The sequence below is a fragment of the Nicotiana tomentosiformis genome, chromosome 9 (assembly GCF_000390325.3).
Source record: "Nicotiana tomentosiformis chromosome 9, ASM39032v3, whole genome shotgun sequence".
Taxonomy (NCBI): domain Eukaryota; kingdom Viridiplantae; phylum Streptophyta; class Magnoliopsida; order Solanales; family Solanaceae; genus Nicotiana; species Nicotiana tomentosiformis.
The window spans coordinates 1,915,263-1,932,682 of NC_090820.1; the positions used below are offsets into that span (position 1 = coordinate 1,915,263).

The window sequence follows — 17,420 nt, forward strand, 5'->3', positions numbered from 1 at the left end:
TAAAATAGTCATATTTATAATTGATAATTGAAAAGTAGCACAATTTAAAAAAATAATCAAAATTTAGCTACTTTTTCATATAAATAAAATCTAAACAAAAATATCCTGAAAAAATCGAAAATAATCCAGCATAATATGACGGAGGTCAAATTTTTCTATATATGAGTTTTCAGCATAATGTAATGGAATTTCATAATTTGTTGGAGTTCCAATATAATATGTTGGATGTATTTTACATGCAGGAGCTCCATAATCCAATATATTATGCTGGAATTTTTCGTGTTTCGGCAAAATAGTGGTTATTTTTCAATGACTTGCAAACGTTGGCTATTTTTAAATTATCAGTCCGAAAACTGGCTAGACATTACTATTTTATTATTGATTAAAAAATAAACTTTGAACACTCTTTGCATAACCCACTAGCAAAGGGTATTCAAATTAAAATTGGCTCGAGCAAAGAGTATTCAAATTAAAATTTGAACACGCTTATTGAATTTTTTGGCTTACCACTTATTGGCTCGAGCCCGCATATTACATCCGAAAAACTCGAAAAGATAATGCTATAATAGGTTGGACCATACTTTATTTTCATATTCCTTTATGAGGTTTTTAGGAAATCTTCAACATAATTATTAATCTTCCTACTTCCGAGCTTCTTCATTAGGTAGTTTTCTCCTACAGCAACTTTTACTTTTTACAGGTATTTCAATAAACTTTTTCTAAAATTATTTGTTGATATAATCATTTCTGTGATTTCTTTTATATTACTCCTGAATCTTATAATTGTAATGTTCATCTCTTGTGCTTCCTCTTAGGATATATTGTATCAGAAATTGGAGTTACAAAAGAAGACGAAAGAAGCCAAAATCACGCTTGATTGATTGTAAGACTTGAACTGAACTTGTGTTAACTTATCTTCTTTTCCAATAATCTCTACACTACTAAAAACATGAATTAGGGACGGACAAATTCTGTAGTTAAACAGAAAAATTTATCAATAATCCTATTTAGCGACGGATTATCAAAAAACTATATTAGCTATGATTTAGCGACATATTAGCAATTAGTTAGTAGTTAATTCCAATTTTTTTAGTAGTGCTAAATTGATTTCATTTGCATTCTACAAATCTAGTTCTTATATTGCTAGAAGAGCTACATGAATCCATTTAACTTTTGTCTTAATAACTACTACTCTCTCCATGCCAATGAGTTCGTATAATATATTTGATATCGCAAAAAGATATGCGCAATATGTCAAAACCTAAGGGAAGTTTGTGATTTTTTTCCTAATAAAAAATGTGCAGCAGGGGTGGGCGTTCGGGCAATTTGGATTGGATATGAAATTTTCGGTTTGGATTTTCAGTTTTCGGATTGAAGAAATGACAATTCAAATAAACTCAGATTCGATCAGATTTTTTAAGTTTGGATTCAGATTAATCGGTTTGGATATTTTAAATTTTCGATTTTGAGCTTATAAGCTGACATGTTTCTTCTTTCTATGATAATGACATCCAAATGACGTATTCATATTAAATTACCTAAAAAGTTCCTCATTTTCACCGCAATTATCCAAATAAAGTATTCAAATAACGAAATCATCGTCAAGGCAATACAACAAATACATTAATAAAGCCAATAAGAAGTAGTAAGAGTAAAATCATATCCGAATAAAAAGTATTCTGATAATAACTTAGTAATTAGTATTGAATGTATGAGATTATGTCTAATGGTTATGATATTGGACTTGTTACTATTGACATATGAATAATGAACTAATTATAAAGTATAAAAATTTGGGATTTTCGGATATCCAAAAATCTGAATTGCCAAATCCAATATTCAATCTGAAATCCAAAAATTTTTAAAATTAAATCCGAAATTCAATCTATCTGAAAATCCAAACCAAAAATCCAAACAATTCGGATTTCGGGTTTGCCCAAAGCATACCAAATACATTAAATTGATATATTCAAGAGACATTATGGTGGTTGAGTAAATCTGGTAGAGTAGTATTTATTTAAATGTATATTTACTTTTTTGTGCAAAAATATTATAGAAGTAATGAGTGATTGAAGGGTAAAAAATTTGTAATTCATCTTTGAACGCTAGGAGTTTCCTACTTTTAGTATAGTACTAGTTTCTGAACACGTGCATTGTATGTGTGTCCATATCAATTAGTATAACATTAGGTAGGTGCGATGAACTAATGTTTTTTGTTTTTTGGAAACATTTTATTGAAAGCGGAAGTAGATCAGAAATTCAGCAGCAGCCATCCAGAGTATAAATTTTTTCCCTATATTATTTATAACTTTTTGGATAAATTTTGATATCCGTCTTTGTAATAAAATGTCAAGTTTTTCGCAAAAGTAATCTAAATGTTCTGCTTTCGGGTAATTTCATTTTAGACACTTTAACGTTCAAGATCTCAAAGAAAAAGAAAAAAAAAACATGTAAGTATTGTCTTTGTGAAACTCTTGTTTTAAAAAATTATATTTCTCATACCTTCCACCTTGTCAAATTGCGAAGAAAAAGAGAATATACTTGCTATAAATTTTACATTCATAATGATGATTAAATACCCCATAAAAAATATCCACGAAATTCATTTCTAAAGCGTATTATTCACACAAATTTTAAAAAAACAGTAGATCATATTCTTATGTACAATATATAGAAAATCATTTATCTGTTCAACAACTTATACAGATTTAAACTAATAGTTCTCAGATAATGCTGAGAAAAGTACCTGAAAATGGAATTTGTGACAAAAACAAGAGAAATAGGAACTTTTAGTTGTGCACTTCTATAGATTGCGGTAAAAAATGTCAAAGATTGTGCAAAGAGAATATTACAGTGCAAGCTGAAAGGAACACCAACAAAGAATGAAATGTGAAAAGATTTGTAAATAACAATTAAAAATATTTACGTAACTGACACCCTGCAATAACAACTGGCAGATGAAATAATTCTCAACATTTAGCTTGTTTAATTTATAAAAAGTTTCAGTTTCACTATTGCACTTTGACACACATCCTAAGAAAACCAAAGGCCTTGTTAAAAGATTGTCCTATTAAAAGCTGGCCACTTGAACTCATCTGAATGTTTCTCTTTCTTTGGATTTTATCACTTTTTTCTGTTAACTTTATTAAATTAATTTCTTTTGTCACCTTTACAAAATAAATGGCAAAATAGTCACCAAAAATACAACTCTTCGGCTAATTTTGAGACAATATTATTTGAAAATGAAAGAGCTTTCAAAACATTAATGAATAGACATAGTAATAATTACTGGAAGTTGAAAGCAATTCCAATTTCAAGAAAGTGAATAAGTGCTTGGCAGATACATGGAACTTTCAAGCCAATGACTTCCCATTTAATTGATATATTTATTATTTATTGAAATGTAAATTCACTATTTAGTACAAATTTATTAAATGAGTAGTTTTTAGATGAGGGGTAAAAATGCCGTCTAGTTTTTTATGGATATTTTAGTAAATCAACTTCACAACTTAAGAGTCTTCCCAATTTTAGTATATATATATATATATATATATATATATATATATATATATATATGATGGTTTGGTTTATGTTGGTTTCACTTGCTATTATCTCATTTTTCACTAATTAATTTGGTAATGATTGACCAACTAAAAAACTTTTATGAAGACGGACTAAAGCAAGGTTCGTGGAAACAGCCTCTTGCAAAAATGCAGGGTAAAACTACGTATAATAGACTCTTGTGGTCCGTCTCTTCCCCAGACCCGCACATATCGGGAAGTTTGATATATTTGTATAATATATTTGATATCGTAAAAGAGTTATGGGCAATATGTCAAAACCTAAGGGAAGTTTGTGAAATTTTTCATAATAAAAAATGTGCAGTAAGGGTGGCGTTCGGGCAATTTGGAATGGATATGAAAATTTCGGTTTGGATTTTCAGTTTTCGGATTGAAGAAATGACAATCCAAATAAACTCGGATTGGATCGAATTTTTTAAGTTTGGATTCTAATTAATCGGTTTGGATATTTTGGATTTTGGATTTTGAACTTATAAGCTAAGATGTTTCTTCTTTCTACGATAGTGACATCCAAATGACATATTCATATTAAATTACCTAAAAAGTTCCGCATTTTTACCGCAATCATCCAAATAAAGTATTCAAGTAATGAATTCATCACCAAGGAAATACAACAAATACATTAATAAAGCCAATAAGTAGTAATAGTAAAATCATATCCGAATAGAAAGTATTCTGATAATAACTTAGTAATTAGTATTGAATATATGAGATGATGTCTAATGGTTATGATATTGGACTTGTTACTATTGACATATGAATAATGAACTAATTATAAAGTATAAAAATTGGGGATCTTCGGATATCCAAAAATCTGTAGTGCCAAATCCAATATTCAATCCGAAATCCAATCCATAATCTGAAAATCCAAACCAAAAATCTAAACAATTCGGATTTCGGGTTTGCCTAAACTATGCCCACCCCAATGTGCAGAATGTGTATAATCTTTCACAAGCATTATAGCTTCTAATACTCTTTTGCTCCTTTAAAGGATCATAAAACTAAAGACACAAAAAAAAATGTATATTTACTTTTTTTGCACAAAAATATTATCGAAGTAATGAGTGATTGAAGGGTAAAAAGATCATTCAAACTTTTGATGGGCGATTTTGTAATTCAACATTGAACACTAGGGGTTTCCCACTTTTAGTATAGTATGATAATGATTTATGTTGGTTTCACTTGCTATTATCTCATTTTTCACTAATTAATTTGGTAATGATTGACCAACTAAAACAATTTTATGAAGACAAACTAAGTAGGGTTCGTGGAAATAGCTTCTTGCATAAATGTAGGGTAAAGCTACGTACAATAGACCCTTGTGTCCGTCCCTTCCCTAGACCCGCGCATAGCGAGAGCTTAGTGCACTAGAATGCCCTTTTAAAACCATTCTACCCTCACTTTGACTATGTGATTTTATCCTGAAGTAAACATCATTTTGTCTAACTTCCATATGATTAAATAGAAAACTAAACTTCAAGGATTTTAAACTAGAAAAAAATTAAAATGACATTGGATGGATTAAGACACTTGAAACGGAGCTAATATTACATTAAGAAAAATGTTATTGTTAGTGAAACCAATATTACAAGAGTTGGTAAACTTGCAGGAAGTTTCTACTTTATCTACAGAAGATGACTCAAAATGATATTGAGTATATGTTAGATAACCTAAGAAGGATGAAGAGCAGAGGTGATCTGAACAGCATCAAGATTAAGACAATTGAAATGGAGCTAAGATTTTTGAGTACTTTTCTCAAATACCATCATGTTCTTTTGCCTGATTCCTTAGTCAAAATCGCAAAGAAGGCCCAACTGATTGATGAAATGCTTCAATCCGTTTTTGGTGGTAATCCAGATGAATGCAAAACTAACCTTAATGTGGAAAGGATAGTTTCACAGTTGCTGGAATTTATTGAAGGTAATACCAGCTTAAGGTACAATTTTGAGTTGAATCATTCTCATCTATCAGAATATATGGATTGCCTCGACAAGAATCTAAATGATGTACAGATGTTCTTGGAATTGGATACTGAGTGGACGAATAAACGAATCCTTCAGCTTAATCGATTTTTAGAGCAAGTGAAAATCATTCAAAAGAAAATGAGATTTTTGAGATACTTATATGCCACGGATATAAATAGTTGCATCGACCATGAGAAGCTGGAAGGTCTGGAGACTCGAATTCAGTTCATGGCTGACAACGTGGGACAGTTCTGCCTTGCTCTTTGGCTTAATAAGGTTAAAGATGACACAGATTCAGATGAGGTTGAAGATGACGCAGATTCAAATGACGTTAAAGATGATGCAGATTCAGATGAGGTTGAAGATAATGCCGATTCAGATGAGGATAAAGATGATACATATTCATATGAGGATGAAAATGATTTCGTGAGTAAACCTCCATATCTATTATGTCTGATTGTGCTAGTGGAGCTGGAAATGAAGAAGACTTTTCTTGGTGAGATAAGGGCTTCAAAGATTTGTCAATCAACAACTTTCAAAAAGCAGAAATTCCCTAAAGATTTTTCACAACAGCTCCACAGTCTGCTGGTGTGTCTCAAGTTCAAGAAGCTTAAGAACTTTTCTGATACTATCTCTGTTCGAAATATTAATGTGGCAATAGAGCTCTTGTTGGTCTTTCTTGCTGGTGTGCCAAATCGTGTTATTAATGGTAAGAGGTTGAATGAGGTCTTGGAAGAGGTTGGAGCTCTTGTGGGCGATGTTCTGTGTGTAATTCATATCTCTATGATCAAAGATGATACTAGCAAGATAAACCTTGGCTCGATACAGATATTGGAGAAAACTGAAAATCTAAAGGCACAACTGGAGAGGTACTACAAATCCTTAAAATTCACTCCGTCTCAGTTTCCCACAGTTGGTGGATTGATCTTTCTGGATTCTCTATTAAGAAAATTGAATGAGATGATGAAATCTGAATTAGGTTTAGATTTCATGATGAAGCCTCATATTGTTATTTTAGAGAAAGAGTTCTCATATCTAACATCTGTTTTCAGAGATGTTGCAAAGGTGCAGCATGAACATGAAATTCTTAAAGATCTTCTGAGGCGTACTATCAATTTGGCATACAAAGCTGAAGTTGCCATTGACTCTATTCTTGCTCAGTGTAATGCTCTTTGGTATCTTTTTCGCTCACTTCCTACTATCTTAAAAGAGATCAAGCATATTAGTGCGGAGGTGACCAGGATGTGGTCGGAGAACCTTGCTCTTAAGCCCTGCTCTATGGTAGAGCCATCTAAACATCTGCCTACTCAACATGGCAATCTTATGAATGATGAGGACATAGTTGGTTTCAAGTGCCATACTGATCTTTATTTCCTTCCATTCCTCATGCCCGAAGAGAGTAGGGAATTGTTGCAGAAAAAAGTGTTTCAAAACGAAGCTTGCCCACCTGAACTACACGATGTGAGTCTAGATGTTGCAAGACGATGCAAAGGGTTGCCACTAGTGGTTGTCTTGGTAGCTGGAATAATCAAAAAGAAGAAAATGGAAAGATCTTGGTGGCATGAGGTTAAGAAAGCTCTATTTTCTTATCTTGACCGTGAATCTGAAGACTATAGTCGGGCAACTATGCAGTTAATTTATGATAACTTACCCGACTATTTAAGACCTTGCCTTCTCTACATGGGGATGTTTCCAGAGGACGAAAGGATTCCAGTGTCTAAATTGATAAGTTTATGGATAGCGGAAGGCTTCGTGCAGAACATTGAATCTGGGAGATTAATGGAAGAGACAGCAGAGGGTTACTTGATGGATCTCATTAGCAGTAACGTGGTAATGGTTTCAAAGAGAAGATTTAACAGTAAAGTCAAATACTGCCAGGTTCATGATGTAGTGCTTCACTTTTGCTTGGAGAGGAGTAGAGAAGAAAAGTTTATGTTGGCAGTGAGAGGGAAAATTCAACCTTCTGATTTGAAGGAAAGTCGAGTTAGCTTCAGTTTCAGTAATGAGCTTTCCAAGTTTGCATGCAAAACGCGGAAGCCTTTCCACCAACACTTGAGGTCACTGATGACCACCAATGGTGGAGAATCTTTATATTGGAATCCCTTCAATGAGGTTATTAATTTGATGAGGCTTCTTAAGGTCATGGATTTGAGTTCCCATAAATTGGGTCGTTTGTCGTTAGCTACATTGAATCCACTAATTCACCTCAAGTACGTCGCACTTTTCATATATACATTCGATTTTCGTGGAAAATCACATCTGCCCCATCTAGAAACTTTAATTCTCAAGTGTTCAATGCATACAAGGTTATCAGAGAATTTTTGGAAAATGAAAAAATTAAGGCATGTAGAGTTTACTGAAGCTGGTTTTTTTTTGGGGAAAGCAGATCAATGAAGAATCCTCTAAGTTGGAAAATTTGAATATATTAAGGGTTGTTGAATTTAAACTCGATTCTGATTACTTGAATGTTTTAGAACAGAGGTGTCCTAATCTTCAAGAACTTGAAATCTGTTGTTTGAGAAATGATTCTGATGAAGAAAAGATTTGTCCCAAATTGGAGAGTCTTACCCAGCTTCAAATACTTCGCCTTTACTTTCCTTTGTCCGCTGTTGTACCCAAGTTACACTTGCCTTCAAATATAAAGAAATTGTTACTATACGGGCCTAAGATAGAAAGCACGATTTTCTTCATTGCGGGACTAGCAAATCTGGAGTATCTCGAATTAAGGGATCTGGAATTTTTTCTTTCCGGATCCGGAGAGTGGTGCCTTGGAGATATCATGTTCCCTAAACTTAAGTTGTTGAAACTGAGCTACTTAAGTATCTCAAGGTGGGAAGCCTCAGAGTAATCTTTTCCCCAGCTTGAAACACTTGTTATAATACAGTGTGAATATCTCAAGGAGATCCCCCTTAGCTTTGCAGATATTCCAACGCTGAAACAGATTAAGTTGATGAGGTGCAGCAGCAATGAATCTCTGGTGGCTTCAGCTTTGAGAATTAAGGAAGAAGTTGAAGAGAATGAAGGATGCGACCGTATTGACCTCATTACTTAAGTAAGTAGAAACAAACTCCAATGTGATGTTTGAGTGTCTTAATTTGCATCCAATTGTTGTAGTCACGCTCTTGTGTTGGGGTCTATTATGCAGCTAGCGGAAACTCCAATTAATCTCCTTATACTGTAACATTACTACTGATTGCTAAGTCTGTTTTGATTGATCGATTGAGACACATACCCTCTTTTAAGTATGTTTCTAATGATCGTAGAACAATATCATATGGTCTTCCAATTTGATTTCTTTGATTTCTTTTTTGCTTTTGCAGTTTCTATGATCCTTTCATTTTACGCCTTCTATGTTGCACCTGCAAAATTCACCTCTTTTAAATTCACCAAGTCATAAAGAATGAAGCTAATAAGATTGTTCTTAACATTCATCATTAAAAACTTAAGAGAGAATACAAGAGACAGGAAATGGATAAATTGAAAACTTTAAGATTATGACTGATTAATGATTTTTGTTCTGACAAAATGAGCAGCTGGTTACAGTGTTTTTCTATATACATAATGTATATATATACAAAAAAAAATACATATTTTTTCGGCTATTATTTCGAGAGCGGCTACACAGTGTCATTTTCCCAATAAATTTGACAACTACAGGATAAAGACTAGATAACCTTTCTTAGAACAAAAAAATCTTAAGTATAGGCATCAAGATTTAGGAGATAGTCTTTAACAGCTTTATATATAGACAAGACCTCATTTTCTGCCTTGATTTCCTCTTCTTTGAGCTTGAAATCTCCTATAGCAAGTTCTGTTACTCTCTTTCCAACACTCTCCACAATCTTAAATATCCAAGAAAAAAACATATCACCATTAGCTCAAAATTACTACCAAATTTCTCAAAAAGAAAAAAGGAGGAAAAAAAAACCAAGAAAGTTTGTTATACCTTTGCAACAAATGACTTACCCGACAATGTTTGACATTTGTTTTCTTGATTTCTTTTGCTATCACTGAAATATGAAAACTTTATTTCGAGCAGAAAGTTTGATTTTCTGAATACTGAGTTGGATTTTCTTGAGGTGATTTTAGTAGACAACACAACATTATGAAGAACACATATAGATTGATCAAATTCAAATTCAGTTAGGTATAACAGAGATTGTTTAAACATCCTACTACTATTACATCATATTTCTATTACACATTGCTATTATCATTGTCATCTCTGGTAACCCGTCTATAAACCGTGTAGAGGATAAGCTGCACAATGCCCAAAATGAGGCCAACACCAGCTGAAATCTGCAATAAATCAAGAAAAGTAAATACGTAACTGATCCACTTGAGAATTGAAAAATAAAAGCGCTTAAAAAGAGAGACTTTACGCTTACTTCTATGAATAGATCTTTACCAATGACGGCGTATGTTAACCACGAACCACAAGAGAGAGCTACAAAGAATGAGAGCCAAAATGGCATGAATTCCACACTCTTTGTCCTGATGACTTGTGTCTACATGTATGAATAGCAAACCGGTTAAGGAAACTGAAAAGAAATACCCAAAAAAAAGGAATGAAGTGTTAAATTAATTAACTTAGACTTACTATGATTGAGAGGGGTGATCCATACATAAGTATGGAGACAACGGTGGCAGCAATACCACAAAAATTCTTTCTACTATTTCCATGAAAACCAAGCATGGAAATAAGAGCCACTGCAATATAAATTGCAATGTTTAGAAAGAATAGTGCCGAAATTTTCCTCCTCTCGTTATTAGGTGCATATTTGAGGAAAATTAGCACATAAACAAGAGCAAAAGCTGCTCCTGTCCCATTTGTCGTCGTCACAAGCAAATTGTTTGCCGATATCAGCGGCGTACCGTACCTATTAACGTAAAGATTAATTTAATCAGTACACAAGTATTTAAAAGACACTTTAAGAAGGAAAGAAAGTTGTTTCAGCAACGAAAAACTAATTACCATGCTGACAATAGGCAATTCAACATTGTCATCACGTACGGGATTCCCGAGAAATTTTGGGTTGATTGTGTGGTCACAATCCTCCAGAATGTGAACCTAAATTCGATGAAAAGAAATAAGTTAATCTTAACAACATAATTTAAGAGGAAAAAGTTATAGTTGACATACGCGGGTGATATCCCAAAAAGTATAAGCGCGGTGATATTTCCTGTAATTGAAAAACAAAAGTTAAGAACAGAAAGTTAATTAAGAAAAGCCTGAAACTAAACAACTCATAACAACTCACCAACGATGCCTAATGCAAAGTGTAAAGTATGTGCAGCTCCCATGTTTGCCATGTATCTGAGTTAGTGAGTTAGTGAGGTTTTGTGATAAACCCTGATGTATGTAATATTTGTTTGTATCTAACACTGGAAGAGACGATCTTTGCAATGGGCTTATATAAGAATGAGCTGACTATTGCAGAGACATGGTACTAGCATGAGGAAACGTTTATATGATTAATTGGTTTTTATGTATTAAGTAATAAAATTATTTTACGTGTAATTATTTCGGAATTAGGTTAAGTTGGACTCTTAGATGACTCCTTTTGAGAAAAGAATAAGTAGTCTTACTAATTGTGGGACTAATAATTAACTATATAGGGTTAGTTATTTAAGCCTTTGTGTACCTTCACAATCTTTTTGTTGCCGCTTTGAATGGAATAAAATACGAACACTTTCATGTCAATTTGCCTTCATTCTGTTTATTTATAGGTAAGAAACGTGAAACGTGTCTACGGCACTTAGCTTGTGTTAAACAATATTTCACGCTTCAATTGTGTTCCCTTCTAATTGTGTTTTCAGAAATTAACCCTCTTTTTTTTTGGAGGAAAGAATTCAGAGGCATATTAATTATCTGATATGCTTTTCAGTTCCTTTTTGAAGAAATTATTTTCTTGAACAATGCTTTTCTGGGCATGTAATAAAAAGAAAAAAAAATCAAATTCTAAGAGCTGACTGATTTTAGTGTCAAGTCATTTTCTTCCGGATCAATGTTAAATTTTAATATAAATGGAAATGAGTATATTATCATGAATTTGCATGGCAGGTACATTCAAAGCTCTCAATCACAGCTAAGTTTTTCTTCGAACCGATTTTAATGTTATGTTATAATATATGTCCTTTATAACATCAATTTTCTATAGTAGCCAAAAAATATCGAAACAAACGAGGTTGTTATATCATTACTTTTGGACACTAATGCTACATGTGTGGAGATTCCACAAAGACAAAGGAGTCAATCCAATAAAGTAATTCAAATAAATAACAGACTCCTAACTAATTAAGTAAATTTAAGATGGTCAATTGTCATGATCAAACTAACTCGGAAATGAGAAACAAAGAGTATGATTCTTAGCATATATATAGGAAATACATCAGTATATTAAATAATAGAAGAATTAACCTAAACGGTTGCCCACTCAATTACTTAAATAAAAATAAGCAGGCGAATGTATAATATACATACAATCTATGTATAATATGTGTACAATTACGTATAATCAATATATTGTATAACGGCTAGGAAAAGTAAACAGTAAAACTGGGCGGCTAATTGAGTAATAAAGATCCCTAAATATCCTTGATTTGAATCCACTTACAAGCCCACCTTAATTGAATATTCGAACCAGCTAACCCCAAACAAGGGGCGTATGCAGGATTTCTTGTAAGCGGGTCGACACTAAAAAATGTAAATAAAGAAACAAATTATTGTATCACATCATATTTAAAAAAAAAAAAACACAATTCGAAATATATTGATAGGCGACAATTCAAGTACATTATTACAATTCCTGACATACAGATATATCAGGAATCGAACTCCCGATTTTCCTAACAAAACAGCGGCACTCGACCAGACGAGCTAGGAGCTATTCGTATGAAACGGAGTCACTTCACTATCCTTTGTATATTTTTCTTTGCATATAAGATAAATATACATTTCAGTAAACTTTTCTGACCAAGTTGTGTCAGATGATACCCTTGAGTCAAGGTGTGTCTGCCCCTGCCGGTTATTTTTATAGTATTAAATTGAGATCATTGTAGGAGTCCATTAATTTCGAGAGAATTAGTTCAAATCCTATATATTAGCAAAACTTAAACTTGTCACCTCAATATATAATACCATATATCCTATGCTACAAATTCTTTGTATAGAAAATGCAAAGAGTGATTCTTTCCTACTTAGTTTCCCAATTAGGATATATGTCTTGACTAATTAATGGAGCTAACAATTCAGATAATGCATTATATGAGTTGCTTAATTAAGTAGAGAGTATTGTAAACCACACCAATACTAAAATCAACGAACATTAACGTAATTAATCGCTGAAAAGTTCATTTTTTTTCCACTAACATCTTGATAACTGAATAGAGTTTGATAAATTCCTCTTTTAGTCCTATGATATAAAATTATCGGGGAGATTCAAGAACAAAGAAATGGGTTAAGAACAATAATTTTTTCGCAAAGGGAATTCAATTGAACTCCCTGAATAAGAACACCTGACTATATCTTGGGATAATTGTATATAAAGCAAATGGAAAAACCAATAAAACTCGTATATATCTACCTTATTTTTAGGTAAAGATCTTCATACAATGATACGACGTAGTTTATGAAAAAGTTACTAAGAAGTTTCGGGCTTGTCCTCCAAAACAGACAAAATGATGAAAATAAATTCAATTTGGAACAAGTGTTTGACTGAACTAATTGTAACTGAAAAAAATACATCAAAAGTTTAGTTCTGTGTAGGTAAGGTACAAGTCAAGATAATAATCTGATTAAGCCACTTTCATATGTCGATAACATCGGTGGCGGAATTAGGATTTTTACTAAGGGGTATCAAAATATAAAAAAGTAAATATACACGAAATTAAGAAGATTCAACACATAGTATATATACATTAAAAAAAATATGTATTTACACAGTATAATTTTTCGGTGAAAAGGTGTCGAATGCATGTGGCGGAGGTGACACTCTAGAAAAGTTAATTGGTAGGGGATATAGCCATTGCTCTAATTTAGATTTTGGACGATTATTTAGTGAATGAGACATGATTCAATTCTTGGGGTGATCTCGTAGTTCTTACGGGGTGAAGATGACGGGGTTGATCCATGAACTTTCCTTCATTTTCTTTTCCCGCATTCGCTCAAAGAGCTGAAAGGAGAAAGTGCATCAAGCTGTTCACAACGGTCAAAGATAGAATACATAGTTTGCCCCATTGAGGCCAAACCCCTTTGAAATTAAAAAAAAAAAAAAAGGTTCTCAAAATAAATGTATCAACAAAACTACCCTCACCTCTCCAACAGGGGCAACCCCTTACACATTTGCAAGGCTATTAAATCATATCAATAAATTAAAAAGTTTTAAACTAAATTATTTGTAAATATAGAAAATTATCATTTGTTAACCGACTAAAAAGAAAAAAGTATATATACGGTAAGTATCGGGTATTTGTGTTTAATTTATTCGATTATTTTTGTAAAAATTGAACAATCGAACCAAAAACTGAATTATCAATGTTCTTAAATCCAAAACTGAGCCAAATTACTGAAATTGGAAAAACAAAAACCAAAATCTTAGGATTCAATTCGGTGATCAAATTTTAACCAAAGAGTGGAGAAATATAAGTATCATAAACAGAAAATAAACCATTAACCCAAAAAAGAAAAGAAGTAAAAACATAAACAAATACTCAATTCGTTTAGAGATACATCATCTCCTAGTCACTTCCTACTCAGTCCGTAGCAGAAGTGCAAATAATCGCCGCATAATACATAAACAGGTCCTCAAACTTGACCTTAGTTGGCAAGTATATCCTCCAACTTTGGGTGTGCATAAAGTAGGCACCTCATTTTGTTTCCATTTTGTCAGTTGAACACTCCAACTTACAAAATGATCATCTAGACACTTCCAAAATTTATCTGTCATGTCAGCATTCGTGTTTACGTGTTCAATTTTATACAAGTTAAGGTACCTATTTGTGCACACCCAAAGTTGGAGGGCATACTTGCAAACTGAGGCCAAGTTTGAGGGTCTGTTTATTATCCGGCAGTACTGTCACGACCCAAAATTCCCACCTTCGGAACCGTGATAGCGCCTAACATTTCACTTGCTAGGCAAGCCAACGTTAGAATAATATTAGCCATTTTAAAATAATTTATAAATTAATTAATAACAAAGAAATAAATGCGGAAGTAAGGTCTGAAATATAGTGAATAATCCATTAAAAAAAAACTAACGGTGTCTAAATATCATCCCAGAATTGGTGTCACAAGTGAACGAGCTTCTAGAATAATATAAATAAGGGTCTGAATAAAATAAAGTTGTCTGGAAATAAACACACAGCTAAAGTAAAGTAGACGGGGGACTTCGGAACTGCGGACGCCGTGCAGCTATACCTCAAGTTTTCTCTGAGTAGCTGAAATCCGAGCAAGTCTATGGTACGCCGCTGGGACCAACTCCGAAATCTGCACAAGAAGTGCAGAGTTAGTATCAGTACAACCGACCCCATGTATTGGTAAGTGCTGAGCCCAATCTCGATGAAGTAGTGACGAGGCTAAGGCGGGTCACTTACATTAACTTGTACGCAATATTAGTAACAACAACAAATAATAAAAATAAATCAGATAACTCATTTATAATAATTGAAGTCAACTCAACAGTCATAACCCATTATTATTTCAACCAATTTCCGTTGCAGCGTGCAAACCGCTCCCACAATATATTCCTTTTCAATCCTTTCATATATTTATTTTAATCAAGTATATATAGACTTTTAAATAAGTCTGTTGCAGCGTGCAATCTGATCCCTCAATATTGACTTTTAAATAAGTCTATTGCGGCGTGCAATCCGATCCCCCAATATATACTTTTAAATAAGTCTATTACGGCGTGCAATCCGATCCCCTATATATATATATATATATATATATATATATATATATATATATATATATATATATATATATATATATATATATATATATTTGCTTTCATTTCCGTTGCGGCGTGCAACCCTCTCCTTCAATATATTCATTTACCAATTCTTATAGAAGAAATTTTTCTAATAAATACAACAATTAATATAAAATTATAAGACAACACGCATACAATAATTATGATTTAATTATGAAACAAACAATGACAAATAGCAATTTATTATGGAAATCAGGGAGAAAATAAGCAGTTTAATATTTAATATGCTAAATGTCAAATAACAATTAAGACACATAAATCAAATAGCATATAACAATTAATGCAGGAATTCAAGAATTAATATTTGACAAAGAATAGGAGAGAAATAATTATTATAACAATTAATTCATGATTTAAAATAATTTATGAGTTTTCAAGTAATTATGCAAACAATAAATTTGACGACGTATAGACACTCGTCACCTCGCCTATACGTCGTTCACATGCATTTCACATAACAAATAGTTTAAGGGTTCCATTCCCTCAAGTCAAGGTTAACCACGACACTTACCTCGCTTTGCAAATCCCAATCAATTACTCGGCCACATCTTTTCCTTTCAAAGTTGTCCCCAAAAGCTTCGAATCTATTCACAAACAATTTGATATACTCAATACGAATTATAGGAATTAATTCCATATGAATTTAATCATTTTTCGGATAAAAATCCGAAATTTATTTAAATATTCGACAGTGGGACCCATGTCTCAAATCTCGAAAAAACTTACGAAATCCGAACACCTGTTCCGATACGAGTTCAACCATATAAAATTTATCCAATTCCGATGTCAAATGGACCTTCAAATCTTAAATTTTTATTTTTGGAAGATTTTATAAAAATCTGATTTTTCTTCCATAAATTCACAGATTCATGATGTAATTGAGTATGGAATCATGAAATATAATCAATGTAGGATAAGAAATACTTACCCTAATGTTTTTCCGTGAAAATCGCCCAAAAATCGCCTTACCCGAGCTCAAAAATGAAAATGGGTCGAAAATGGGTCGAAACCCCATTTCCAGAACTTAAGTTCTATTTTTCAGATTTTTATTCATCGCGATCGCGGAAATTCGTTCGCGGTCACGTAGAACAACTTTGTTGAGGTTCATTTTACTCTTCGCGATCGTGGGAATGGCTTCGCGATCGCAAAGCACATTTTGGCTGTCCAGACTTTTAACTCTACGCGATCGCGTAAATGGTCATGCGATCGTGGAGTACATTTTTTTAATCCTTACGCGATCGCGTACTTACTTGTGCGATCGCGTAGCACAATTGACGTGCCTAGCTTCTGCCTTCCTTCCTTCTACGCGATCGCAGCTGGTCCCTTGCGTTCGTAGTACACTGGGAGTTTACCTTCCGCGATCGCGTGCCTATCTTCGCGAACGCAAAGGGTAAAACTCACTACTTACAATTTCCTCTTCGTGATCGCAGGAATGGCTTCGCGATCGCGAAGCACAATGCACCAGATGACAGCAGAAGCTCAAAAATCAGATTTTCTAAGTTCAAAATCATCTCATAGCCTATCCGAAACTCACCCGAGCCCTCGGGACTCCAAACCAAACATGCATCCAAGTCCTAAAACCTTATACGAACTTGCTCGCGCAATCAAATCGCCAAAATAACACCTAGAACTACGAATCGGACCCCAAATCAAAGGGAATTTTCAATAAAACTTTAAAACTTATATTTTTACAACTGGACATCCGAATCACGTTAAATCAATTCCGATTCTCACCAAATTCGGCAAACAAGTCATAAATATTATAGTGGACCTATACCGGGATTCAGAACCAAAATACGGACCCGGTGTCAATAAATCCAACATCAGTAAATTCTTAAAAATATCATTAAGCTTTCAAACTTTTAATATTTTATCAAAAT

At 33.1% G+C, this 17,420-nt stretch overlaps 2 protein-coding genes across 3 annotated transcripts; one reads left to right on the plus strand and one right to left on the minus strand.

Moving 5' to 3' along the window:
- The first annotated feature begins 592 nt into the window (after positions 1-592).
- LOC104112261 (putative late blight resistance protein homolog R1B-11) lies at positions 593-8,831 on the plus strand. The gene is made up of 3 exons (XM_018776349.3): positions 593-700; positions 816-883; positions 5,191-8,831. Exon 3 carries the CDS (start codon positions 5,216-5,218, stop codon positions 7,937-7,939), a length of 2,724 nt encoding a protein of 907 aa, XP_018631865.1. The 5' UTR covers positions 593-700; positions 816-883; positions 5,191-5,215; the 3' UTR covers positions 7,940-8,831.
- Positions 8,832-9,668: 837 nt separating this feature from the next.
- Positions 9,669-11,024, minus strand: LOC108947900 (bidirectional sugar transporter SWEET1-like). 2 transcript variants are annotated; one of them, XM_070186187.1, is made up of 6 exons: positions 10,807-11,020; positions 10,689-10,728; positions 10,521-10,616; positions 10,146-10,425; positions 9,934-10,053; positions 9,669-9,844 (listed from the first exon to the last, which is right to left on the minus strand). In XM_070186187.1, exons 1-6 carry the CDS (start codon positions 10,856-10,858, stop codon positions 9,743-9,745), a joined length of 690 nt encoding a protein of 229 aa, XP_070042288.1. In that variant the 5' UTR covers positions 10,859-11,020; the 3' UTR covers positions 9,669-9,742. The 2 variants fall into 2 exon arrangements, with proteins under 2 accessions (XP_070042288.1, XP_070042287.1); XM_070186186.1 differs by having other exon boundaries at positions 10,521-10,728; positions 10,807-11,024.
- Between the last annotated feature and the right edge of the window lie 6,396 nt (positions 11,025-17,420).